At 38.4% G+C, this 26988-nt stretch overlaps 1 protein-coding gene across 2 annotated transcripts; it reads right to left on the minus strand.

Moving 5' to 3' along the window:
* Window positions 1-42: 42 nt before the first annotated feature.
* Window positions 43-26988, minus strand: LOC115227027 (tRNA modification GTPase GTPBP3, mitochondrial-like). Of its 2 annotated transcripts, XM_036500569.1 has the most exons (9): window positions 26611-26988; window positions 24386-24521; window positions 22998-23151; window positions 22468-22540; window positions 20777-20920; window positions 18839-19004; window positions 14485-14862; window positions 11352-11595; window positions 43-59 (listed from the first exon to the last, which is right to left on the minus strand). In XM_036500569.1, the coding sequence occupies exons 1-8, from the start codon at window positions 26960-26962 to the stop codon at window positions 11364-11366; spliced, it is 1635 nt and encodes a 544-aa protein (XP_036356462.1). In that variant the 5' UTR covers window positions 26963-26988; the 3' UTR covers window positions 43-59; window positions 11352-11363. The 2 variants fall into 2 exon arrangements, with proteins under 2 accessions (XP_036356462.1, XP_029653832.1); XM_029797972.2 differs by lacking the exon at window positions 43-59 and having other exon boundaries at window positions 11236-11595; window positions 26611-26987.

Below are 26988 nucleotides of genomic sequence, written 5' to 3' on the forward strand. Positions count from 1 at the left end.
TTTTAAACCAATTAATTGAATGAATTCGGTGAAAAAGTTCTACTGGAAAAATATTGAAGCTGCCAAAATAAAATCACCTACATTTGAAAGAAAAAGGGTACAAAAAATGTTTCTTTCAATGAAATCAAATATTCTGATGAAATATATATACTCGCTATACAAGTTTAGGGGAGTTTACTCGATTTAATTGACTTCTTTGCTTCACAGTTGAAACGGAATTTTAATTTTGAACGCATGGAGACGTAACTAAATACCACAAGGCATTTCAGCCGTTGATAATAATAATCTCTAGCCGAATAAAAATAGTCTTTAAAAAAAATAGTGTTATCTCGTGTGGTTATTTATTTTCTTTTTCAAGTGAAAAAGAGAAAAGAGAAGAAAGCAAAAGCAGAATGATATTTTCTTTTTAAGTGAATTTCTTCTTAAGAAATTGTGTGTGTGTGTGGTGTGTGTGTGTGTGTGTGTGTGTGTGCGCGTATGTGTGTGTGTGTGTTTGTGTGCGTGTGTGTGTGCGTGCGTGTGTGTGTGTGTGTGTGTGCTAACAGGATCAATTTGAGTGAGGTGCCCATGGAGCTATATGATATCAAAATATTTTGAACTTAGGTAGCATTAGTCATATCTAATGCTACACTTTATAATTTAGGACAGGTCAGTTAACGGTTGCCAGATCGATTCCAATAAAAGTAGCATATTTTAAAATTACTCTTTTCTCTTTTCTCTTTTACTTGTTTCAGTCATTAGACTGCGGCCATGCTGGAGCACCGCCTTTAATCGAGCAACTCGACCCCGGGACTTATTCTTTTGTAAGCCCAGTACTTATTCTATCGGTCTCTTTTGCCAAACCGCTAAGTGACGGGGATGTAAACACACCAGCATCGGTTGTCAAGCAATGCTAGGGGGACAAACACAGACACACAAACACACACATACATACATATATATATATATATATATATATTTATATATACAAGATAAGAAAATGGAGAAATACATCTAAATCAAATATCAATTACCAGATAATACTCAATCACATACTTTATTAAACCACCACATAAGAGACTGTAGGGTTAAATATAAAAAGCAGAACAAATCAGTGTACATAAAGGAATGTACATAAAAAAGTGTACATAAAAGAGTAATGTTGTATAATAAGTAGAATATATATAAAAGATGTAATCTATACTTATATTTATATTTACTTATATTTATATTCTCTTTTATATATATTCTACTTATTATACAACATTACTCTTTTATGTACACTTTTTTATGTACCATCCGTTTCGTGGCCGTTTGCCAGCTCTGTCTGGCCCCCGTGTTGGTGGCACGTAGAAGCACCATCCGTTCGTGTCCGTTGCCAGTCTCGCCTGGCCCCGTGCCGGTGACACGTAAAAACACCATCCGTTCGTGGCCGTTTGCCAGCTCTGTCTGGCACCTGTGCGGGTGGCACGTAAAAAGCACCCACTACACTCATGGAGTGGTTGGCGTTAGGAAGGGCATCCAGCCGTAGAAACACTGCCAGATCTGACTGGGCCTGATGAAGCCTTCCAGCTTCACAGACCCCAGTTGAACCGTCCAACCCATGCTAGCATGGAAAACGGACGCTAAATGATGATGATGATGATTCCTTTATGTACACTGATTTGTTCTGCTTTTTATGTTTAACCCTACAGTCTCTTATGTGGTGGTTTAATAAAGTATGTGATTGAGTATTATCTGGTAATTGATATTTGATTTAGATGTATTTCTCCATTTTCTTGTATTAGTAATTTGTGGTAAATCATTTTACCTTTGCCCATATAGTACAGTAAATGAATTGATTGCATCGCAATCATTAACATTTATGTATTAACTTTGTTGGGTACTTCACTAGCAGTATATTGGATATATGTTATCCCATGGAGGGTTGCATTTACAACCCCTATCTCAATTTGTATATATATATATATATACATATATACAACAGGCTTCTTTCAGTTTCCGTCTACCAAATCCACTCACAAGGCATTGGTCGGCCCGGGGCTATAGCAGAAGACACTTGTCCAAGATGCCACGCAGTGGGACTGAACCCAGACCCATGTGGTTGGTTAGCAAGCTACTTACCACACAGCCACTCCTGCGCCTAATAGTTCAACACTTTTTTATGATTATTATAATAGACATTTTGGCTATTATTCCTATTATAATTTTTAATATTTATGTTATTAGGGTTATTTTTATAGGGTTCCACGTAAAGGTACTTAATTTTTTGCTTATAACCTGTTTTTTCTAATGCCCTGTTGTAGAATTCCTTATACTTATTAAAGATATCTTCGTTGGATGAGAGATATGAGATTATTTTGCTGATGCTTTCTACAAGTCCTCTTTTTATAAAGTTTGGGTGGTTGCTAGGTGCATTTATATATTTAAGGTTTGTATTCGGTTTAATGTACGGTTTGTGTAGTCCCATGGTTAGATTACAGTTGGCATCTAAGTAGTTAATAGAATTATGTTCTTTTTCTATTGTGATGGTTAAGCCAAAATGTTTAAAGAACTTATATATTTTTTTCTTCAGTAGTTCTAGTCTCCTATTTGAGGTGTTTTTAAGGATAAATAATGCATCGTCTTTGTAAAGGCCTCCTCTGATCTCTGGGAATTTTTCATGTAAATGTGATAATAAGTAAACGCCTACTAAGTCGGATACTTGTCCTGAATCAGGGGCTCCCATAGTGATGTCGAAGTAATTGGAGGTATCCTTTCTTACCCATAATTTGTTATCGAATTTTATAATAGATTTCCTAGCTTCTATGATTACCGTAATTTCACTCATTGTTAGTTCACTATTTAGAATTGTCTCTCTCTTTTTACTCTCTCTTCTACTTGTTTCAGTCATTTGGCTGCGGCCATGCTGGAGCACCGCCTTTAGTTGAGCAAATCGACCCCGGGACTTATTCTTTGTAAGCCCAGTACTTATTCTATCGGTCTCTTTTGCCAAACCGCTAAGTGACAGGGACATAAACACGCCAGCATCGGTTGTCAAACAATGCTTGGGGGACAAACACAGACACACAAACACACACATATATATATATACATATATACAACAGGCTTCTTTCAGTTTCCATCTACCAAATCTACTCACAAGGCATTGGTCGGCCCGGGGCTATAGCAGAAGACACTTGCCCAAGATGCCACGCAGTGGGACTGAACCCGGAACCATGTGGTTGGTTAGCAAGCTACTTACCACACAGCCACTCCTGCACCTGTAGGGTTAATTAATGAGTAGTAGTTCCCTGTGTCTATATGTAGGAACTTATAGCTATTTTTATTCTGTATCTTGGAGAACCAGTTAAGGGTGTCATGGTTATTTGACCATAATACAAGGGTGATTTTATTTTTTATAGTAGGGATATATTTATCTAATATTAATTTACTTAGCTTACATAGATCAGATTTATTGGGACAGATTAGTCTAACTTTTGTGTCTAATTAAACTATGACCTTTTAATAGCAATGATCAACTTCTCATTGTTTATTATTGCTCCATTTCTTTTCTTTTCAATATATATTAAACCACGGTTTTACCTTTAAATTACCAACTACTGTACACCTTATAGCTAGGACTATACGTAGTGAGGTAATATACTAGTAGTGCTTACAGATACATTTATCCCTTAGATGGTTGCATAACTTCTAACTCATATTTTTCTTTGTGTGTGTGTGTGTGTGTGTGTGTGTGTGTGTGGTGTGTGTGTGTGTAGTCTTGTTCCTTCCTCATTTCTAGGGCCAAAACTATGCACTCCCTGGAATCTATGGGGATGCTGTCCAACATGTTCATGGAGGTCACCACGACCTCGCATTCTTGCTTTTTCCTTGTGTTTTTTCTTTGTATTTTTTGGATTCACTACATATATATATATATATATATATACATATATACAACAGGCTTCTTTCAGTTTCCGTCTACCAAATCCACTCACAAGGCATTGGTCGGCCCGGGGCTATAGCAGAAGACACTTGTCCAAGATGCCACGCAGTGGGACTGAACCCAGACCCATGTGGTTGGTTAGCAAGCTACTTACCACACAGCCACTCCTGCGCCTAATAGTTCAACACTTTTTTATGATTATTATAATAGACATTTTGGCTATTATTCCTATTATAATTTTGAATATTTATGTTATTAGGGTTATTTTTATAGGGTTCCACGTAAAGGTACTTAATTTTTTGCTTATAACCTGTTTTTTCTAATGCCCTGTTGTAGAATTCCTTATACTTATTAAAGATATCTTCGTTGGATGAGAGATATGAGATTATTTTGCTGATGCTTTCTACAAGTCCTCTTTTTATAAAGTTTGGGTGGTTGCTAGGTGCATTTATATATTTATATATTTAAGGTTTGTATTCGGTTTAATGTACGGTTTGTGTAGTCCCATGGTTAGATTACAGTTGGCATCTAAGTAGTTAATAGAATTATGTTCTTTTTCTATTGTGATGGTTAAGCCAAAATGTTTAAAGAACTTATATATTTTTTTCTTTAGTAGTTCTAGTCTCCTATTTGAGGTGTTTTTAAGGATAAATAATGCATCGTCTTTGTAAAGGCCTCCTCTGATCTCTGGGAATTTTTCATGTAAATGTGATAATAAGTAAACGCCTACTAAGTCGGATACTTGTCCTGAATCAGGGGCTCCCATAGTGATGTCGAAGTAATTGGAGGTATCCTTTCTTACCCATAATTTGTTATCGAATTTTATAATAGATTTCCTAGCTTCTATGATTACCGTAATTTCACTCATTGTTAGTTCACTATTTAGAATTGTCTCTCTCTTTTTACTCTCTCTTCTACTTGTTTCAGTCATTTGGCTGCGGCCATGCTGGAGCACCGCCTTTAGTTGAGCAAATCGACCCCGGGACTTATTCTTTGTAAGCCCAGTACTTATTCTATCGGTCTCTTTTGCCAAACCGCTAAGTGACAGGGACATAAACACGCCAGCATCGGTTGTCAAACAATGCTTGGGGGACAAACACAGACACACAAACACAACATATATATATATACATATATACAACAGGCTTCTTTCAGTTTCCATCTACCAAATCTACTCACAAGGCATTGGTCGGCCCGGGGCTATAGCAGAAGACACTTGCCCAAGATGCCACGCAGTGGGACTGAACCCGGAACCATGTGGTTGGTTAGCAAGCTACTTACCACACAGCCACTCCTGCACCTGTAGGGTTAATTAATGAGTAGTAGTTCCCTGTGTCTATATGTAGGAACTTATAGCTATTTTTATTCTGTATCTTGGAGAACCAGTTAAGGGTGTCATGGTTATTTGACCATAATACAAGGGTGATTTTATTTTTTATAGTAGGGATATATTTATCTAATATTAATTTACTTAGCTTACATAGATCAGATTTATTGGGACAGATTAGTCTAACTTTTGTGTCTAATTAAACTATGACCTTTTAATAGCAATGATCAACTTCTCATTGTTTATTATTGCTCCATTTCTTTTCTTTTCAATATATATTAAACCACGGTTTTACCTTTAAATTACCAACTACTGTACACCTTATAGCTAGGACTATACGTAGTGAGGTAATATACTAGTAGTGCTTACAGATACATTTATCCCTTAGATGGTTGCATAACTTCTAACTCATATTTTTCTTTGTGTGTGTGTGTGTGTGTGGTGTGTGTGTGTGTGTGCGTGTGTGTGTGTGTAGTCTTGTTCCTTCCTCATTTCTAGGGCCAAAACTATGCACTCCCTGGAATCTATGGGGATGCTGTCCAACATGTTCATGGAGGTCACCACGACCTCGCATTCTTGCTTTTTCCTTGTGTTTTTTCTTTGTATTTTTTGGATTCACTACATATATATATATATATATATATAAAGCTGAAGTTGTCTGTGTATGGCAGGTTTGGTAGCCTTCAACTAACACTATCTCTTCCAAGACACTGCGGCACAAGTTGACCAAAATTGAGAGTGGAATAGAAACTTGCTCTTTCTTCCGTAGAAGAAAAAATTCAAATCAGACCATGTTAACACCAAAAATTATTTACATCAAAAAGGTGCTTTTTTTCTATGAAAATCCCTATTTTTTACGATTTTTTGACTGCTGTGTCAGCATTTTTCGGTGTATTTCAACCAGAAAAATGTTCACTTAAAGCTACATAATGCAAAATTTTTACTTTTCAAAAATTCCAATTCTAAAGGTCAATACAAACCCGAACAATGCCAGACAATACTGCTAGTACATATATATATATATATATATATATATATAATATATATATATATATATATGTATGTATATATAAGGATTACCTGAAAGCCAGTTTTGATAAATTTTACCATTTAAAAAATTAAAATTTTAAAGTTGCAAGTATCCCAAATGAAGAAAACAGAGCATCATTTCTTAAAAGCAATCCACTCATTGCCTAACCTAGCAGCCTTGTATTAGTAACTTGCTACAAAAAGATGATATGCTAACAATAGCTTGCTCCTTATTACAACCTATGTATCTTACAATAATATTTATATAAAACATTATATGTGTATTAATATAAGACATGTTCTCACTCACATCACCACCACTACACTACTCCTCCTTCTCACCTTCCTGTCCCCATTGCCCTCATTATTTCTCTGCCACCTATTCCCCCCTTTTTAATACTTTCCCCCCACTACTCTCTCTCTCGCACTTTTGAAAACTGAGAAGACAGGCTCTCAGATTGCAAACCTTTATTAAAAGGGAATAGTGAATAAAAAGCATCCTCCTAGATGATTGCAGTAATCAGACATATGTGAATGGTGCTAATATAGCAACTGAGTACAAAGAGCAGTACTTCATAAAGGTCCTTTTGTTACTTTCTAACTATGAATTTGACTCAGCAGAGTACTATATCTGAAACAGTTATCTTTTTCAGATCTATTGAAAGTATTTATATCTTTTTCTTGTACTCAAAAAATATAGTCAATTTCTCTCTCTCTCTCCCACCCTCTCTCTCTCTCTCCTCTCTCTCTCTCTCTCTCTCTCTCTCTCTCTCTCTCTCTCTCTCACACACACTCACATGCGTGCATGCATAGAGTCAATCATTGCATCGTATGCCAATTACCTGGTGGTCAATCAGAAACAATAGCAAAGAAATCACATATTGAAACCCAATAGTATCATACTGGTCTGCAAACTGTTCTGAAACTTAATCTGATGTCAAAAGACAAGTAGTGTAATAAAAGGCGCTATTAACCCTTTAGCATTTAAACTGGCCATATCCGGCCAAAAGTATTCTGCCTGTTTTATGTTCAAACTGGCCAGATCTGGTCTCTCACACTAACCCTACAATATCGTTTTAAAAATTAACAGCTACCTCATCAAAATCTCAAAGCTACAAGATAATGCATGATTAGTTCAAAACAAAGTGGATGAAAAAGCATTAATTTTCGTAGAATAATGCAAACACATCTTTCAAGCGCAGTCTCATGTCATCTACCTTACTTCCATTAACATTTGCCCATGGTATTATAGACAAGAGACACCACTGCTGATATAAAGTGGGCAACATTGAAATGTTGATTCAAAATCATCAGAAACTTGAGATCAATCTGATACTATGCTGACAACATCGAAACTTGTCATTAACAATAATAAAAGTTATCTCACTTACATGGCATAATAACTAAAGGGTTACTAACCTATCACACTGAAATCATTGCCAAGACACTTGACTTCAAAAAATTGTAACATCAGTTCCAAAAAAGAATGGTGTGCATAAAGTAAAGCTTAATTATAAACAGAAAGAACACTGTTTAATTCAGCAGCAGTCTTATTAATTAGAAATTTAGAGAGGAACAGATATATTACATTAATTTTCAATAGCACCCCAACATAAGAATAACTAATTTGCTAGGATGTTTTTGAAGTTTATTTTACTTTCAATAAGATTTTCTTTTCTTTCAATCAAACATTGTCTCCCAGCCCCCGTGCCGGTGGCACGTAAAAAGCACCATCCGATCGTGGCCGTTTGCCAGCCTCGTCTGGCACGTAAAAAGCACCCACTACACTCACGGAGTGGTTGGCATTAGGAAGGGCATCCAGCCGTAGAAACATTGCCAGATCAGACTGGGCCTGGTGCAGCCTTCTGGCTTCCCAGACCCCAGTTGAACCGTCCAACCCATGCTAGCATGGAAAGCGGATGCTAAACGAATATGACGATGATGATGATGGGTTCTCATTTCAATCAGTTAAATAACTGGGCACTAAATTGTTCCGCTTATTATTATTTGATATTCCTATTAAATGAATATGACCTGAACACCAGATGCTTGTCTAGAATCTCCATAAGGATTATTAACCCTTTAACTATGAAATTAAATTCCATGGTTATTCTAGTAATGATGTTAAATATCTGCCAAAAATAGAATTGGTCTTTTCTGCAAGTCACATTGCCTCAACAAGCATGACATATCATCATCATCATCATCGTTTAACGTCCGCTTTCCATGCTAGCATGGGTTGGACAGTTCAACTGGGGTCTGGCAAGCCCGAAGGCTGCACCAGGCCAGTCAGGTCTGGCAGTGCTTCTACAGCTGGATGCCCTTCCTAACGCCAACCACTCCGAGAGTGTAGTGGGTGATTTTATGTGCCACCGACACAGGTGCCAGACGAGGCTGGCAGACGGCCACGCTCGGATGGTGTTTTTTATGTGCCACCGACACAGGTGCCAGACGAGGCTGGCTGACGGCCACGCTCGGATGGTGTTTTCTTATGTGTCACCGACACAGGTGCCAGACGAGGCTGGCGGACGGCCACGCTCGGATGGTGTTTGTTACGTGCCCTCAGCACGGAGGCCAGTCGTTGCGGTACTGGCTACGGTCACGTTCGGATGGTTTTCTTATCACAACAAAAAATAGCTTCAAACATGACATTCCACAACAAAAAGATAGATTCGTATATAAAACTGCTTTCTAGTCTTCTCTGTTCTATTTGGCTGCCACTTTTCAATTTCTCCAATTTTGTTCCAATTGATTTCAGATTTGCTGTATGGATATAGTTCTGTATGCTAATTATTGACATGAAATTCATTTTCGCTACAAATCAATAAATAAACAGTTAATAGCTTTTAAAGTTTGCAAATTTGGGGTAATTTTAGCTAATCAAGAGCTAGACATATAGGTGCCTGTTTCCATAGTAACAAGCTAAACATTGGAACTCTTGTTTATGAAAAACTATGAGTATTTATAAACTGATATTCTATACTGTGTTATCCTGCTTGTATCCATCTGTTGCAGTTTTTGGATATTTTATGTTGCATTTTCAATACCCATCTCTTGAATGCTTAAAACAACAAAATATGTGCGGCTTACTAATTTTTTTGGTCACTTTTTGCTCATTAAATCCTTAAAATATGTGCTATTGTCACAATGTTAACATTATTGTTTTGTCGTCTTACAACTGCATCACACACAAAATGACAGCTTCCAAATCCTATTTTCTGACTGAGTAAAAATCATCAAACTTTAAACCTCTGCAACTTTTTTTTTTAATTTTCTGGAATAAGTGAATTAAACCCAGAGATTCTGCATGAAAAATTACATCAATACACCAACTATTAAAGATGTTGTATGGGCTCCCGTACTGGTGGCACACAATAAGCCCCATTCATGCGTGGATCATTGCCAGTGCTGCCTGACTGGCTCACGTGCTGGTGGCACATAAAAAGCACCCACTACACTCTTGGAGTGGTTGGTGTTAGGAAGGGCGTCCGGCTGTAGAAACATTACCAGATAAGATTGGAGCCTGGTACAGCCTCCTGGCTTGCCAGCCCCCAGTCAAACCATCCAACTCCTGCCAGCATGGAAAACGGATATTAAACAACGACGCCAATAGCGATCTTTCACATGGGAGTTTTTAAAAATTCAAATAACTATATCATATCAGCAAGCAAGAGAGTACACAAATCAAAATAATCCGTGCAAAATACTTCCAACAATGAATCTTTATTTTGGCAGACATTAAAGATGTTTATAATAAAAATAAACCATATTGTATGATTCCTATAATAGTTCATATTTTTATTGAAACAAAATGGAATTTTGTTGTGCACAGTCAGAAATTAACATTGCATATGTCATGTTTTCAGGTAACAGTCATAACTCACTAATACACAAGTTAGCTGATAGTATCTGCTCCAAACTCTACCAAATTTACTATTATTATGATAATTTTTATTTGTTTTAGTCATTGGACTGAGGCCATACTGGAGCACTGCTTTGAAAGATTTAGTTGAACAAATCAATTCTAGTACAACTTATTCAATGGGTCCCTTTTGCCAAAACCTCTGAGTTATGCAGATGTAAAAAAACCAATAGTTGTTGCCAAATAGTAGGGGGACAAAAACAAGTGCACACGCATACACACACACACACAGAGATACAATAAGCTTCCACACAGTTTCCATCTACCAAATTTAAATTTGCATTGGCACTGCTTGGGCAGTGATGACACTTTATCTCTGACAATTATCAGTTTGACATTTGGGATCCACTGGAATAAAGTACCATATTTGAAAACAAGTACAGGTTGGTGTCAGGAAGAGCATCCAGCCAAACAATACAACTTCTAAAAGTCTCTTCCAACTGACTTTTTCAAGTCAAAGAAATAGGCATAAATGATGATGAAGAGGGGGAGGAGGATTTAACCTGTAATTAACATTCTTTGTTATTTGTCATAAGTTAATTTTTTTTTTTTGATAATCATCACCATCTTTTAATGCCTGTTTTCCATGCTGGCATGGGTCGGACAGTTTGACAAGATCCAGCAAACTGCAGGGTTTTGCCAGGCTCCAGGGTCATCATTGATATGGTTTCTACAGCTGTGATACCCTTTTAAAGTGTGTACTGGGTGCTTTTTTCATGCCACTAGCACTAGTGAAGTTGCCAAGCAACTTGCAAGACAGCAAAAGAACAAGGAAAAAAGGAAAGAAAAAACAACCCTTGACGAGGTGGGGAGAGTACTTTTGATGGGGAAGTGGCTTTATGTTAAATGTTGAAAGACTAAAAAATGAAAATAGACTAGCACTTTCTACAGAGGTGATACTGGCTACCCCACATTACGTAAGGATGGATGGGAGTAAGTGTAAAATTTAATGAAAAAAAAAGAACAACAATTTAAGAAAATTTAGTAATATTTTTTTTAATATAATATATAATGATATAATAAAATATTTTATTTAATATTTTATAAAACAATTTATATAAAATTGTGCTCATCATCACATCAGGATTCATGATATTGTATATACAGAAATATTTTTCACATGTCAAGTTATGTCAATTGTTCAAAAATCATTATCCTCTGCTCACCAAAAATAAACTTCACTTTCCAATACAGAAATCTTTAAAAATGACATCAAGAATATCTTCTGATGAAATTTCACCAAGGATTTTCCCAAACTGCCTCACTGATTTCCTTAAATATTCTGCCATTAATACAACATCTCTGTCCAACCACAAAAGACTCGTTTCCAAATGTGTTAAGCTCTTCGTTAGATGAGAATGATGACGTTCCTTAGTAAAACTCACATTTCCGGTCTCTGGATCTCCATACCTGTAAAGTATGAAATGAAGTCTTCGTTTAAATGAAAAATAATTTTGAGGCATAATACAATTTATAACATTACAAGTAATCAGAAATGTTTTAGGGAGTATAAAGGTGGCAAGCTGGCAGAAACGTTAGCACGCTGGGCGAAATGTTTAGCAGTATTTCGTCTACCATTAGGTTCTGAGTTCAAATTCCGCCGAAGTCGACTTTGCCTTTCATCTTTACGGGGTCGATAAATTAAGTACCAGTTATGCACTGGGGCGATGTAATTGACTTAATCCCTTTGTCTGTCCTTGTTTGTCCCCTCTATGTTTAGCCCCTTGTGGGCAATAAAGAAATAAGACATATTTTAGGGAGTAAGAGCTGGCAGAAACGTTAGCACGCCGGGCGAAATGTTTAGCAGTATTTCATCTGCAGTTACGTTCTGAGTTCAAATCCCACCGATGCCGACTGCCTTTCATCTTTACGGGGTCGATAAATTAAGTACCAGTTATGCACTGGGGTCGATGCAATCAACTGAATCCCTTTGTCTGTCCTTGTTTGTCCCCTCTATGTTTAGCCCCATGTGGGCAATAAAGAAATAAGAAATATTTTAGGGAGAAAATATTTTCCTTTAAGTTACTTTATACTGTTACACTTAACATGTTTTTATTGTTTAATCAGAAGGAAGTGCAATCCCATAATTCTTTACAGAACCTCCAAGATAGACAGACAGGGAGAGAGGGAGGGGGAGGGAGGGGGAATGAAGAAGGATGGGAGGGAGGGAGGGAGCAGGGGAGGGAGGAGGGAAGGGAGGAAGGAAGGAAGGAAGGAGGGAAGGAAGGGAGGGAAGGAGCAAGGAAGGGAGGGATGGAGAGAGGGAAGGGAGGGAAGAAGGAGGGAAGGAAGGAAGGAAGGAAGGAAGGGAGGAAGGAAGGTAGGAAGGGAGGAAGGGAGGAAGGAAGGTAGGAAGGAAGAAAGGAAGGAAGGAAAGAAAGAAGGAAGGGCAAGAGGAAGGAGGGAAGGAAGGAAGGGAGGAAGGAGGAATGAAGGAGGGGAAGGAGGAAGGCAGGAAGGAAGGAAGATATGCTTGCCTACATGCTGGTGGTAGAATGGACTCTATTAACCGTTTTGATACCAACCTGCCTGAAACTGTCCTTAGTTCTAGGATGTATATTCCCTATTTTAAAGTGATCTAAATTAAAACTTCCATCAAAATTTCACATAAATTTAAGCCCCAAACACCAACTTAATACTGACGAAGTTAGTTTACCTAGTTCTAATTATTTTCAAAATTCATTTTAACAAAGCAGTATATTCCAACGGAAATATGGTAACAGAAGGGTTACAGAAAACCAAAGTGCCAGGCAATGAATTAAGAATACCACCTATGTAAGGAACAGCAGGGATTTGAACTCAAAACGCAAAGAACTGGAACAACTAACACAAGGCATCCCAACTAATGCTCTAACTATTCTCCTAGCTCACTACCCTAGACTGGCATTCTATTTTATCAACCTCACAAGGATGAACTGTAAAGTTGATCTGAGTGAAATTTTAACTCAGAACATAAGTAGATAAATAACTACCATTGGGCATTTCCTCTGCTGATTTGCCACCAATACATATCCCTGCCAACTAGTTTCATGCTAAAAAATGGAGGGACATATTTAGCAATCATCAGACATGACCAACTGGAAAAGTATAAGTACTTGTTTTCTTAATGACTTAGGAAAAACTGAACTGGACAAATATATAAATACAATGAAATATGTGACAATTAAACGACCTAGGTCTCAGCTCTAATGTTAATCACATTAAACTCACACCGTTGCTTGAAAACACAGGCTGTCTGTATCCAATAATAATAAAAGAAAAGAACAAAGGCATAACTTGGTAGTCCTTTATTCCAATTGTTACATATGTTTCAGTATTTGGCAACATATGCAATCAGTACATGCAGCTAATAGGGCAAGCATGGAACAAACTCATTGTCAGACAGTCAATAAATAAATATATATATACTCTTTTACTTGTCCCAGTCATTTGACTGTGGCCATGATAGAGCACTGCCTTTAGTCGAGCTAATCGACCCCAGGACTTATTCTTTGTAAGCCTAGTACTTATTCTATCAGTTTCTTTTGCCAAACTGCTAAGTTACGGTGACATAAACACACCAGCATCAGTTACCAAGTGATGTTGGGAGGACAAACACAGACACACAAACATATATACACACACACACATACACATATATATATACATATATACGACGGGCTTCTTTCAGTTTCCGTATACCAAATCCACTCACAAGGCTTTGGTCGACCCAAGGCTATAGTTGAAGACACCTGCCCAAGGAGCCACGCAGTGGGACTGAACCCGGAACCATGTGGTTCGTAAACAAGCTACTTACCACACAGCCATTCCTACGCCTATATATATATATATATAGGCATATATATATATATACATATATATATATACATATATATATATATATATATATAATATATATATATATATATATATATATATATATGTATTAATCACCTTAATAAAGGTGAAGGGACAAATGACCATATGTTATGAGATGAGTTCAAATTTTAGTATAGCTATTACTATACTGTGATTCAATGGAAAGCATGTTACTCTGATTAACTGAGGCAAACAAGTTCCAGTTCCACTTCATGGTAGGTCGGAGGAAATCATGCAACTGTAAAAATACTTAAAAACAATATGTAAAAAACAATTTGCATCTATTAACCACTCCTAGCAAAGTCGACATCAATAAATAGATGAAAGGTAAATATGTGTGAATGTGTGAATTTACGCATGCACACAAACACACACATATGCACGCACACATACACACAAATACACATTTATAGATATATGTCCAAAAATTAAACTAATTACCTTTCTTTTACTTTTTGCAACAGTATATTCAGAAATTGTTGAAGGCCATCTTTATTTAAACATGACAAGAAACAGTGTGTTGGTTCCGTGTGTGAAAGGTGACTATTGTGCCACCGACTCAACACACATTTGTCAACTAAGTCGCTTTTGTTAAACACAACAACAACATTATTAATGTCTATTTTATGCTCAGTGTCTTCGGGTGAAATATTGCTGTCAGTTGACATTAATCTGCTAGCTGTGCATTTTGAGAAATCTAGCATCACTTGTAAATATTCTTGGATATAATCCTTAAAAGGGATTTGAGGCTGTTGTAATAATATCTGGCAATGTTTTGAAGCATCCATCATCAACACAATTACATTGGCCTGAAGACATCTGCAAATATTGAAACAGAATTTGTAGAATCTCTTTAATTTTCAACAAAAAACAAAAAGGAAAAATACAAACAAATATAAAAACTAACATTTTTGAAAGAAAAATAGTAAAAATAATTCTGTTGTGTCTGGGAGAGTCATTTCTTTTTGTGCCTTATAATGTAACACACTCATCGGTAATATTTCCACTTTTTTCTTATTTTTATTTTACAAAATTTTCGTTGCATCTTAACTAGTGAAAAGGTTGCAAGATGCAACAAAAATTTTAGGAAAATAAAAATAAGAAAAAAGTGGAAATTTTACCGATGAGTGTGTTACATTATAAGGCACAAAAAGAAAATGACTCTCCCCAGACACAACAGAATATGCTTCAACACACGAATTCATATAAAGAATCTTGCAAACCAAATCCAAAAACGAAATAGTAAAAATAACATACATCAATAAAGCACACAAATGAATTAAAGAACATGTTTTTGGAAGAAATAGTGTTTTGAAAACATGAAATAAACAAAACATTGAGTTAAAGTTCAGCAAGAGATGGAAATAAATTTTTTTATGGAAATGGGAATAAATTTTTTTAATGTTATATCTTGAGAAGAGAAAGCGAAAAAGAAAAAGAAGAGAAGGGAAGAAGGGGAGGGGTGGGGGAGAAGAAGAGAAGGAGGAGGGGGAGACAATAACGACAGCACTAATGATTTTCTTAAATGTTGGAGACATTTTCTTAGTGTTGTTTCTCAGAGAACAATGTAACTGTGAAGGTACAAATTCTTGAACTGTACCATTTAACTGGCAGCAGACTAGATAAGAGAATAAAGGAAGAATGAAACTAACTGAAATTGTTGTGTACTTTGAAATAAAGACAAGCAAATCAAGCAACAAGTAAATAAAAAAAACATACCCAAACTAAGCTAAACTAAGGGACATACAAAGGTTTCAATGACCTAAATATCTGTAGTATATTTGCAGCACCTCCAATAATTTAAGCGTTTTGGTCTACTTAAGAAGAATGGCATGAAAGTTACTCTAAAAAGAGAAATTTCAATAGGATCATTACAAAAGTAAATTTTGGAGACAATGCTTAATTGTGAATGAAGGTAAGGTAAGAATGGCCAAATTCTTATCTCAGGAGGATTAATGCCACTTATTTAAAAAGATTCGAGCAAGGTCGTTGCCTAAAAAGATTCGAGCGAGGTCGTTGCCAGTACCGCCTGACTAGCCCCCGTGTCGGTGGTACGTAAAAAGCACCCACTACACTCTCGGAGTGGTTGGCGTTAGGAAAGACATCCAGCTGTAGAAACTCTGCCAGATCAAGATTAGAGCCTGGTGCAGCCATCTGGTTTACCAGACCTCAGTCAAAATCGTCCAACCCATGCTAGGATGGAAAGCGGACATTAAACGACGATGATGATGATGATGATGATTTCATTAATCTTGGAAAGATAAAAGGGTTAAATTGATCTTAAATCATGAAACCTTAAACAAGGTTGTTGTAAAATATCTGATCTGAGTCTTACCACGAAAGTAAATATAATTTATCATCAATATTTTAACATCTACTTAAGGCAGCAAGCTGGCAGTAGCAATAGCATGCTGGGCAGAATGTTTAGCAGCATTTTGTCTGTCTTTATGTGGGTTCAAATTCTGCTGAGGTCGACTTTACCTTTCATCCTTTCGGGGTTGATAAAATAAGTGCTTGTTGAGCACTGGGACTGATGTATTCAACTAGCCCCACTCCCAAAAAGTTGCTGGCCTTGTGCCAAAATTTGAAACCAATATTTTAACATCTACTATGTGGTCTATTTCTTTACTACCCATAAGGGGCTAAACACAGAGGGGACAAACAAGGACAGACAAATGGATTAAGTCGATTATATCAACCCCAGTGCGTTACTGGTACTTATTTAATCGACCCCGAAAGGATGAAAGGCAAAGTCGACCTCGGCAGAATTTGAACTCAGAACGTAACGGCAGACGAAATACGGCTACGTATTTCGCCCGATGTGCTAACGTTTCTGCCAGCTCGCCACCTATGTGGTCATTTATGTGGTCAGATGGAATTTGTAGAGACAGATTTTCTAAGGCTGTATGCCATTCCTGTTGTCAGCTGAATTTCCAAGCCAGGTAATATTTCCCCAAGACAGAACATGTCACTACAAGAGACTGGAAACGAATGTCACTGCTTGTATGCTGGTGACACTTGTGTGCTCATTTATAATGATCATGCAATATTAAGACAAGGACACACACACATACACATGCACACACACATGCTCACATACAAGAAGTTTGCTTTCAAGGTGCAGGCATACTTCCCAACCCCATGGTTCTGGGTTCTGGTTCAGTCCACAGCATGGCACCTTGGGTGAGTGCCTTCTACTATAGCCCAGGCCAACCAAAGCTCTGTGTATGAATTTGGTAGATGGAAACTGAAAGAAGCCTATCATATTGTATATATATATATATATATATCTGTGTGTGTGTGTGTTTGTCCTCCATCACCACTTGACAACTGATGTTGGTTTGTTTATGTCCTCATAACTTAGTCATTCAGCAAAAGAGGCTGATAGAATAAGTACTAAGATCAATTTGTTCAACTAAACCCTTCAAAGTGGTGCCCCAGTATGGTCATAGCCCAATGAGTGACATAAGTAAAAGATAAATGTATATAAATACACACACACACATGGGCTTCTTTCAGTTTCCATCTAACAAATCTACACACAAGGCTTAGCTTAGGGTTAAAGTAGAAGACTTGCCCTAAGTGCAACACAGTGAGATTGAACCCAAAACCATCATCATCATCGTTTAACGTCCGCTTTCCATGCTGGCATGGGTTGGACGGTTCGACCGGGGTCCGGGAAGCCAGGAGGCTGCACCAGGCCCAGTCTGATCTGACAGTGTTTCTACAGCTGGATGCCCTTCCTAACACCAACCACTCCATGAGTGTAGTGGGTGCATTTTACTTGCCACCAGCACAGGTGCCAGGCGAGGCTGGCAACGAACATTTTTGGTTGGTGCTTTTTACGTGCCACCAGCATGGAGGCCAGTCGAGGCGGCGCTGGCAACGGCTACATTCAGATGGTTCTTTTACATGCCACCGGCACTGGCATCACAACAACAATTTCCATTGATTTTTGATAGATTTCGATTTTACTTGCCTCAACAGGTCTTCGCAAGCAGAGTTTGAGAAATTGGAAGACAGTGATGGCAGTGAGAGCCTGTCACTAGGATAATTCTTGTTTTTTGATGGTAAACTTCATCTGTCACCCCATTTAACATCACCATCTAATTCTTGGGTGCCTTTAGCCAGGTCCAATCTCTTGTAAGTCTTTTGAAAATGTCTCTAGTCTGAAGATAATTTCCTTCCTTACACCAGTCACAGAGGTCCTCTGCAAAAGGTCATGGCCAATCACTTTCCTTCTCTGACCAAGCCATTCATCATCATCATCATCATCATTGTTTAACGTCCGCTTTCCATGCTAGCGTGGGTTGGACGATTTTGACTGAGGTCTGGCAAATCAGATGGCTGCACCAGGCTCCAGTCTTGATTTGGCAGAGTTTCTACAGCCAACCACTCCGAGAGTGTAGTGGGTGCTTTTTACATGCCACCGGCACAGGGGCCAGTCAGGCAGTACTGGCAATGACCTTGCTCAAATCCTTTTACACATGCCACCAGCACAGGTGCCAGTAAGGCGACGTTGGTAATGATCACGCTCGAATGGTGCCCTTTTACGTGCCACTGGTACAGAAGCCAGTTGGCTGCTCTGGCAACGATCACGCTCGGATGGTGCTCTTGGCACCCTACTAGCACGGGCACAAGTGCCAGAAAGGCAACGCTGGTAACGATCACACTCGAATGGTGCCCTTTAAGTGCCACTGGCACGGAAGCAGGTTAGCCGCTCTGTCCATTAAAAAAGAATATACTATTCTCGATTATCCATTGCAGTTGTTAAGAAATAATCTTTTGGACAAACCTTTCAATGGCTCTTTGAACCCCTTCCAGTTCAATGGCATCTGTTGTCTCTCTCATGCCAGCAGTATCACAGAATAATACAGGATAACCTCCAATGTTATGAAAAGAATCTATTACATCACGAGTGGTGCCTGCTACAGGAGACACAATGGCTGCAGGTCGTTGACCTGGCAATGTGAAAGAAATGTCAATCAAACAACAAGCATTTACTGGTGAAAGGTACTATATTTTTAGTAGGTCAAATTTATTATACACAGTGGAATGACGGGGACTTCAAATTTTGCTTGCAAGCAGCTTGCTGAGCCAGTTTGGTTGAATAAGCTTTTTCTCTTTTTAAAGTACACACACATATATACACACATACACACACACACACACACTCATTCTCTATCTCTCACACATACACTCATTCACTCTCTCTCTCTCTCACACACACTCACTCTCTTTCTCTCACACTCACTCTCTCTTTCACACTCTCTCTCACACACACACACACTCTCTCTCTCTCTCTCACACACACACACACTCACTCTCTCTCACACACACTCACTCTCTCTCTCTCACACACACTCACTCTCTCTCTCACACACACTCACTCTCTCTCACACACACACTCACTCTCTCTCTCACACACACACTCACTCTCTCTCTCACATACACTCTCTCTCCCACACACTCACTCTCTCTCTCACACTCACTCTCTCTCTCTCTCACACACATACTCACTCTCTCACACATACTCACTCTCTCTCACACACACACTCACTCTCTCTCACACACACACTCACTCTCTCTCTCACACACACTCTCTCTCTCTCTCTCACACACACACATTTACTGGAGAATGGGGCAGTGAAGGTGATGCCATAATATTTCATTGAATCTGTTGCATGTTAACATCTGCAGGAAAGACACAAGCAAGGTGAAGATTCAAGAGGGTTGATGTTCTGGGGAGGAAAAACTGAGAATAGGAGTTATTGTAGGGCTGAAGAAATTGGACCCAATGTGGGTGATGAGTCACACAAAAACAGAATCCTGACGAATTTTCTCAGAATTCAAAGTGCATTGGCTAATACAGTGACATATATTATATTCAATTAAATAATACTCGCTCTGGGGAGAATATAATCTCTCTATATAAAGCTGACGTTGTCTGTGTATAGCTGGTTTGGTAGCCTTCAACTAACACTATCTCCTCCGAGACCCTGCGGCGCAAACTGACCAAAATTGAGAGTATGATAGAAGAAGGCTTGCTCTTCCTTTCATAGAAGAAAAAATTCAAATTGGACTATGTTAACACCAAAAATTATTTACATCAAAAAGGTGCTTTTTTTTCTATGAAAATCCCTATTTTTTACGATTTTTTGACTGCTGTGTCACCATTTTTCGGTGTATTTCAACCAGAAAAATGTTCACTTAAAGAGAATAACAAGCTACATAATGCAAAATTTTTACTTTTCAAAAATTTCAATTCTAAAGGGTCAAAACAAACCCAAGCAACGCCGGGTGATACTGCTAGTAAACTGATAAGGAGTAGTAGGTTTATACTTGGGGAGGTCCTACACAATATATAACTTGGAGACTTCCTTGATAAAAATTATTTTGTCACTCCCAGTGGATTGTCAGGTCCTTAACTGTAACTTGTTTAGCTTAGGTCTAAATCTGACACTACATCCCTATCATTTCTCAACCAGCTAGAAATAGCAGCCAAATTTACCTCAAATTCATCATCATCATTTAGCGTCCGTTTTCCATGCTAACATTCTTCTATCTAAAACGACACATTCAATAATGTAATCTTAGTCATACCCTTACAAAGGCAGAGAGAGATCACAGGAGGACCGTCTTTGGTTATAGGTTTGCTAAATGAGAGTTGACCCAGGGACTAAACAACAACAACAATCACAACACCAACTATGAAATACCACAAAGTACTCACATATACAATTAAGTAAACTGCTTTTTCCAACATTAGTTTCTCCCAAAAGAGCAACTTGAATTCCATTTCGAAGAAGCTCTCCACGCCGACTGTCCTTTAGATGTTCTTTGATTTCAAAAATAACTTGTTTGATTTTTTCTTCAGCTGAAATTTTATAAATACACAAATATTTTTTAAAAAGAAGACTTAATCAAATTAATATACACAAGAATGCATACATGATATTGATTATATTTTATTTATTTAATTATTTATAATTAATATATACAGGCACCATTCGAGTGTGATCGTTACCAGTGTCACCTTACTGGCACTTGTGCCCCGTGCTAGTAGGGTGCTAAGAGCACCATGCGAGCGTGATCATTGCCAGAGCGGCTAACTGGCTTCTGTGCTGGTGGCACATAAAAGGCACCATTCGAGCGTGATCGTTACCAGCATCGCCTTACTGGCACCTCTGCCAGTGATATGTGTAAAAAGATTCAAGCGAGGTCGTTGCCAGTACTGCCTGACTGGCCCCCATGCCGGTGGCACGTAAAAGCACTCACTTGACCAGAAAAGTCTCTCTTGACCAGAAAAAGTCTCTCTTGACCAGAAATGGCCTGAACTCTTTGCATGAACACACTCCCTGTACATAACTCCATGTCCCCCTACATGGCCTTCCTTTTTGCTTTTTGAGCCAAAAAATTAACTTAACTTAACTTAACTACACTCTTGGAGTGGTTAGCGTTAGGAAGGGCATCCAGCTATAGAAACTCTGCCAGATCAAGATTGGAGCCTGGTGCAGCCATCTGGTTTGCCAGACCTCAGTCAAAATTGTCCAACCCATGCTAGCATGGAAAGCGGACGTTAAACGATGATGATGATGATGATGATAATGACATGAATGCATACAATCTTACTGTATATGTTGTTTTGGTTATGATAGTTTACAATCTAAACATACTAATATCTTTAATTTCAAATTTCTCCCAGACTTTCTTGGACTTAATTTCTATTTTTAAACATCTTATGATCATTGCCACTTTGTTGGATCAAACATTTTTTAATTGTAAATATCAGCAATTTCTCTACAACATTTATTTTACGAGTCCTCCACATTTACTATTAATATCAATGCTTTAACTACAACACTGAGAAACATTTAGAAAGATATCAAAGATTTTGTTGCTCCCAAGAATATTCAGGATATAATGCATCATCATCATTATCATTACTGTCAACAGCAGCTTAAAAATTAAAACTTCTGTTTTACCTGTACTGAGCAAGCATAGATGTCTTGCAAACAACTTGCACATGCAAGTGCTACCAGTCAAAAACTCCACATACTGGAAGCCAGCAAGTGTATGGGGTCATCAGGAGAGAATGCACACCGTTTCGGGGCCTACCTCTCGACGGCATCAATGCACACCGGCCCCCCTCACTGATATGAGGCTCCGCTTGCTAGATCAGCTGGTTATCAAATAAAGCTCAATATTCTTCTAACCATCGCTCATCATCTCTTTTTAACCAAATCCAGTGGCTAGCCTTCTCCACTGTAGATTGGATATCAGTCATGGTGGTATTGACTTTACGATGAGTCAGGCCTAACGATAACAACAGTCATCTCACACTGTGTCCAACGAACCCTCTAAACAATGATTAGAGATATGAGACCAAAACTACAACTGAAAAGTTGGTAAAGATTTGCTCACCTTCTTGAAGTACATAATCTTCAATATTGTCATCTTCACTGAAGTCTATGTAAGCCTCAACATTGGCAGCACACTAAAGAAATAAAGAAAATGGTGTTGTTGTAGAGAAAAACAAAAGCTCTAAAAATTAATCTGCAGGTTGAACAGATTCTTAACCCTTTAGCATTTAAACCGGCCATATCTGGCCAAAAGTATTCTGCCTGTTTTATGTTCAAACTGGCCAGATCTGGTCTCTCACACCAACCCTACAATATCATCTTAAAAATTAACAACTACCTCATTAAAATCTCATAGCTACAAGATAATGCATGATTAGTTCAAAACAATTTGGATAAAAATGGGTTAATTTTGGCAGAATAATGCGAATACTAAAGGGTTAAACATTTTTAAAAAGTTCTTTTATTAGTCAGCTGTTCTATGAATATCAATTATTCTTTACTTGTAGTCAGTAGGAGAGTTCTTTGAGTACAAGGACTTTAAATGTTACAAAAGAGGCTACAAATTTTTGGTAAGATTTACCAAGAATTTACCTTTAAGAGAATTGATTTCCAGTTTTGATACAATTTACTTAATTGTCCCTCCATCTGCAGTAATGCCTGTTGGTGCTGCACTTCCGTTTCAGCATGCAGTAAATCTGATAATCCCTCGACTTCTGTCAGGTCAAGTTTACCATTTAAAAAAGCTCTGTATAATTAGACAATCAAAAACAACAATTAGCAAAATTATTTTCTTTCTCCATACATGTAATTCCATGGTTAATTAGGAAATCATCATTATCATCATCATCGTTTAATGTCCGCTTTCCATGCTAGCATGGGTTGGATGGTTCAACTGGGGTCTGGGAAGCCAGAAGGCTGCACCAGGCCCAGTCTGATCTGGCAGTGTTTCTACAGCAGGATGCCCTTCCTAACGCCAACCACTCCGTGAGTGTAGTGGGTGCTTTTTGCGTGCCACCGACACAGGTGCCAGACGAGGCTGGCAAACGGCCACGATCGGTTGGTGCTTTTTACATGCCACCGGCACGGAGACCAGACGAAGCTGGCAAACGGCCACGATCGGATGGTGCTTTTTACATGCCACCGGCACGGAGACCAGGCGAAGCTGGCAAACGGCCACGATCGGATGGTGCTTTTTACGTGCCACCAGCACGGAAGCCAGTCAGGGCGGCACTGGCTACGGCCACGTTCGGATGGTTCTCCTACGTGCCACTGGCACTGGTATCACAGATACAAATTCCACTGATGTTGATGTTGAGAAACTAGAGTTAAAATGATAATGATATTTATAATGAATTTAGATGTAAATACTAAAACATTGTTCAGCTCTAAATGTGAGATTAATAGTCAAAACCTATTACTGAAATAACAGTAACTCATCCTAGATATTTAAACATTCACTCAACTACATATAATATTCAGTGTCCTAATTACTCTTTTACTTGTTTCAGTCATTTGACTGCGGCCATGCTGGAGCACCGCCTTTAGTCGAGCAACTTGACCCCGGGACTTATTCTTTGTAAGCCCAGTACTTATTCTATCGGTTTCTTTTGCCAAACCGCTAAGTGACGGGGACGTAAACACACCAGCATCGGTTGTCAAGCAATGTTAGGGGGACAAACGCAGACACACAAACACATACACACACATACATATATATATATATATACATATATACGACAGGCTTCTTTCAGTTTCCATCTACCAAATCCACTCACAAGGCATTGGTCGGCCCGAAGTTATAGCAGAAGACACTTGCCCAAGATGCCACGCAGTGGGACTGAACCCGGAACCATGTGGTTGGTAAGCAAGCTACTTACCACACAGCCACTCCTGTGCCTAATTAGACAATTTGTAAACTTATATATCACAAATAAAATGAAACCATTTCATAAACATTTAGATTCTAAGTCATTACTTACCGTTTAGTAAATTCACCAGCCTCGGCAGGCCTTAAACCAGGAACTTTGGCCAATGATGAAAGCAATGCTTGGATTACTGCAAGTCCCCCATGAATGTGAAATTCTGCAGAGTCTTCTCCGGTAAAACTTCTTGGTTCTAATTTCACAAAAAATATTCATATTTCATAGTACATAGTAAAACAAATATACTATTTTATAATACCTACATTATATGTTTATATTCTGCTATTTTTATTGAGCTGGAATTTTACACATAAAACTTCAGTCATAAGTAGAATTTTAAAAGTTTGTTCACTAATATTCTTTTAATTGTTTATTTTTCACTCTTGAGAATGTTTTGCATTGCTTTGCTATTGTGAAATTCAGAACATCTACAAAGTCAGTCCTTTTGGGTGAACAGCTGACAAAAATAATAGACACAGGAAAACCTGGGACGAGGTGGTGAAGAACGACCTTCGAACTTTAGGTCTAACCGAGAAAATGACCAGAGACCGAGACCTTTGGAAGTATGCTGTGCGTGGGAAGACCCTGCAGGACAAGTGAGACCATAACCCGTGGCCTCTACCTGGGACATAGCCAGCCCACTTATGCATACCTTTCCTTCTTGTGACACAAACCCTACTTTTGAAGACCTGTTGAGGCAAGTGAAAATCAAAATCGAAATTGTTCAACATCAATGGAAATTGTACCCGTGATACCAGTGCCGGTGGCACATAAGAGAACCATCCGAACGTGGCCGTTGCCAGCGCCGCCCCAACTGGCCTCCGTGCCGGTGGTACGTAAAACGCACCATCCAATCGTGGCCGTTCGCCAGCCTCGTCTGGCACCTGTGCAGGTGGCACATAAAAAGCACCCACTACACTCTCGGAGTAGTTGGCGTTAGGAAGGGCATCCAGCAGTAGAAACACTGCCAGATCAGACTGGAGTCTAATGCAGCCTCCTGGCTTCCCAGACCCCAGTTGAGCCGTCCAACCCATGCTAGCATGGAAAACGGACGTTAAACGATGATGATGATGATGATGATGGAGAGTTCTCACTAATCCACACTTGCATTGGAAAACTTTCTGGTTCCAGGTCAGCCTGAGTAAGCAGCTCCACAATCATTGTTTTTTTTTTTTTTCAGTTAGAGGAAATTCCAGGTTACTTTATCTAATGTCTTATTTCCATTTTTTAAAGACAGTAGGGTATATTTTGTGGAGATTTGACTGCTATTTCTAACATATCAAGCAATTATAGAGACACTCCGTTGAATTCATAATGATAATGAAGTGCCTCTGATTTCATTATCATCATTATGCCATCAATCAATAAAAAAAAAACAGCAATTCCATAATCTTCCAAGTTACATATATGGCCTCACCTGGAATTTGCATCACCGGTCTGGAACCCCTATCTTGCCCAGGATATTAATCGTCTGGAAACCGTTCAGTGACGTGCATGCCCTCCATCAGGCATTTGCCATATTCTGAATGCTTTACTACCCTGGGCATGGATACATTGAAACTCCGATGTCTGGCAGCTGACTTGGCAGACACCCATAAAATTATTAACCATCTTACTAACAATAACTTTGAGCACCTTTCCAAACTCCACCTGTCTAACACCCGTGGACATGTTTACAAAGTCAGAAAACAGCACAACTCCCATGATTTTCGAAAACATTTTTTCACGCTAAGAGTTGCTGAAGCATGGAACAAACTGCCGGCATCAGTTGTTAGTTGTCGAAGCACTGCATTCTTCAAAACTTCCATGCTTCCTGAGATTCGTCAACACTACACCTGATTTTCTCCCCTCCATACACACGCAAATATGTATTTGACTCATGCACTGTTCGCTTCCCAGACATTTGTACATTACTGCACATGCTTTATACGCACTTTTGACAAGTTGTGGTGCACCTGAGCACTGTATACAATAATTTCATTATTTTATTATTATTATAATCAAAGACAATCTGGTGACCATCTCGTTTTTTTAAGGGTATGTAGGACATAACAATAACGTTCTAGCCGTTATATACAATTTATATAAAAATATCCTTTATAATAGTGATTTTTTAATAACTATGCTCATATTGTCATTTATATTTGGAATTTTCGTTCTATTTTTGAATAGTTTCGGCGTGTTAGTATATTAGGAAACAACCCCTACTGACTATAAAGTTGCGTAAGTCACGTAAAAGATAATAAAAAAAACAAAGGCATTATAGAATGTCAACAACTCACTTGGAAACCAAAGAAGAATTCCACGATCGATTGGATTACGAGTGTAGGGATCAAATATTTTAGCAACAGAGGCACGTCTCGGCAAAGGTAGTTGATTTGTAAGGAGCCGCACAGCTTGTTCAGTGTTCGGACCCGAAACTCTGACCACGGCAATAGCGCACTTGCCGGCCCCCGATGAGAGAGAAAATATGGTTTTATCGCTTTGTTTCGATACATAATGATCATATAATGGAAAACTGTTTTTAGAGTAATGAGCATACTGATGGAAGAGTCTTAAATTGCTTAGAGTGAAACTAACTGAAGAAACTATTCTATATCGACCTCCAAGAGAACTGCAAAGCTTCTTCCACATTTTAATTTGTTATTATGACTTACCTC

The sequence above is a fragment of the Octopus sinensis genome, linkage group LG2 (assembly GCF_006345805.1).
Source record: "Octopus sinensis linkage group LG2, ASM634580v1, whole genome shotgun sequence".
NCBI classification, from domain to species: Eukaryota; Metazoa; Mollusca; class Cephalopoda; order Octopoda; family Octopodidae; genus Octopus; species Octopus sinensis.

Excerpts from the sequence above, each read along its gene's own strand:
- LOC115227027 (XM_036500569.1), bottom strand. The coding sequence starts at position 26,962 with ATGTGGAAGAAGCTTTGCAGTTCTCTTGGAGGTCGATATAGAATAGTT. Across the intron at positions 19,005-20,776 it reads CAGTTTACTTAATTGTATAT|GTCAACGACCTGCAGCCATT; the intron begins GTGAGTACTTTG and ends TCACATTGCCAG. Across the intron at positions 14,863-18,838 it reads GTTCAAAGAGCCATTGAAAG|ATGTCTTCAGGCCAATGTAA; the intron begins GTTTGTCCAAAA and ends CAATATTTGCAG.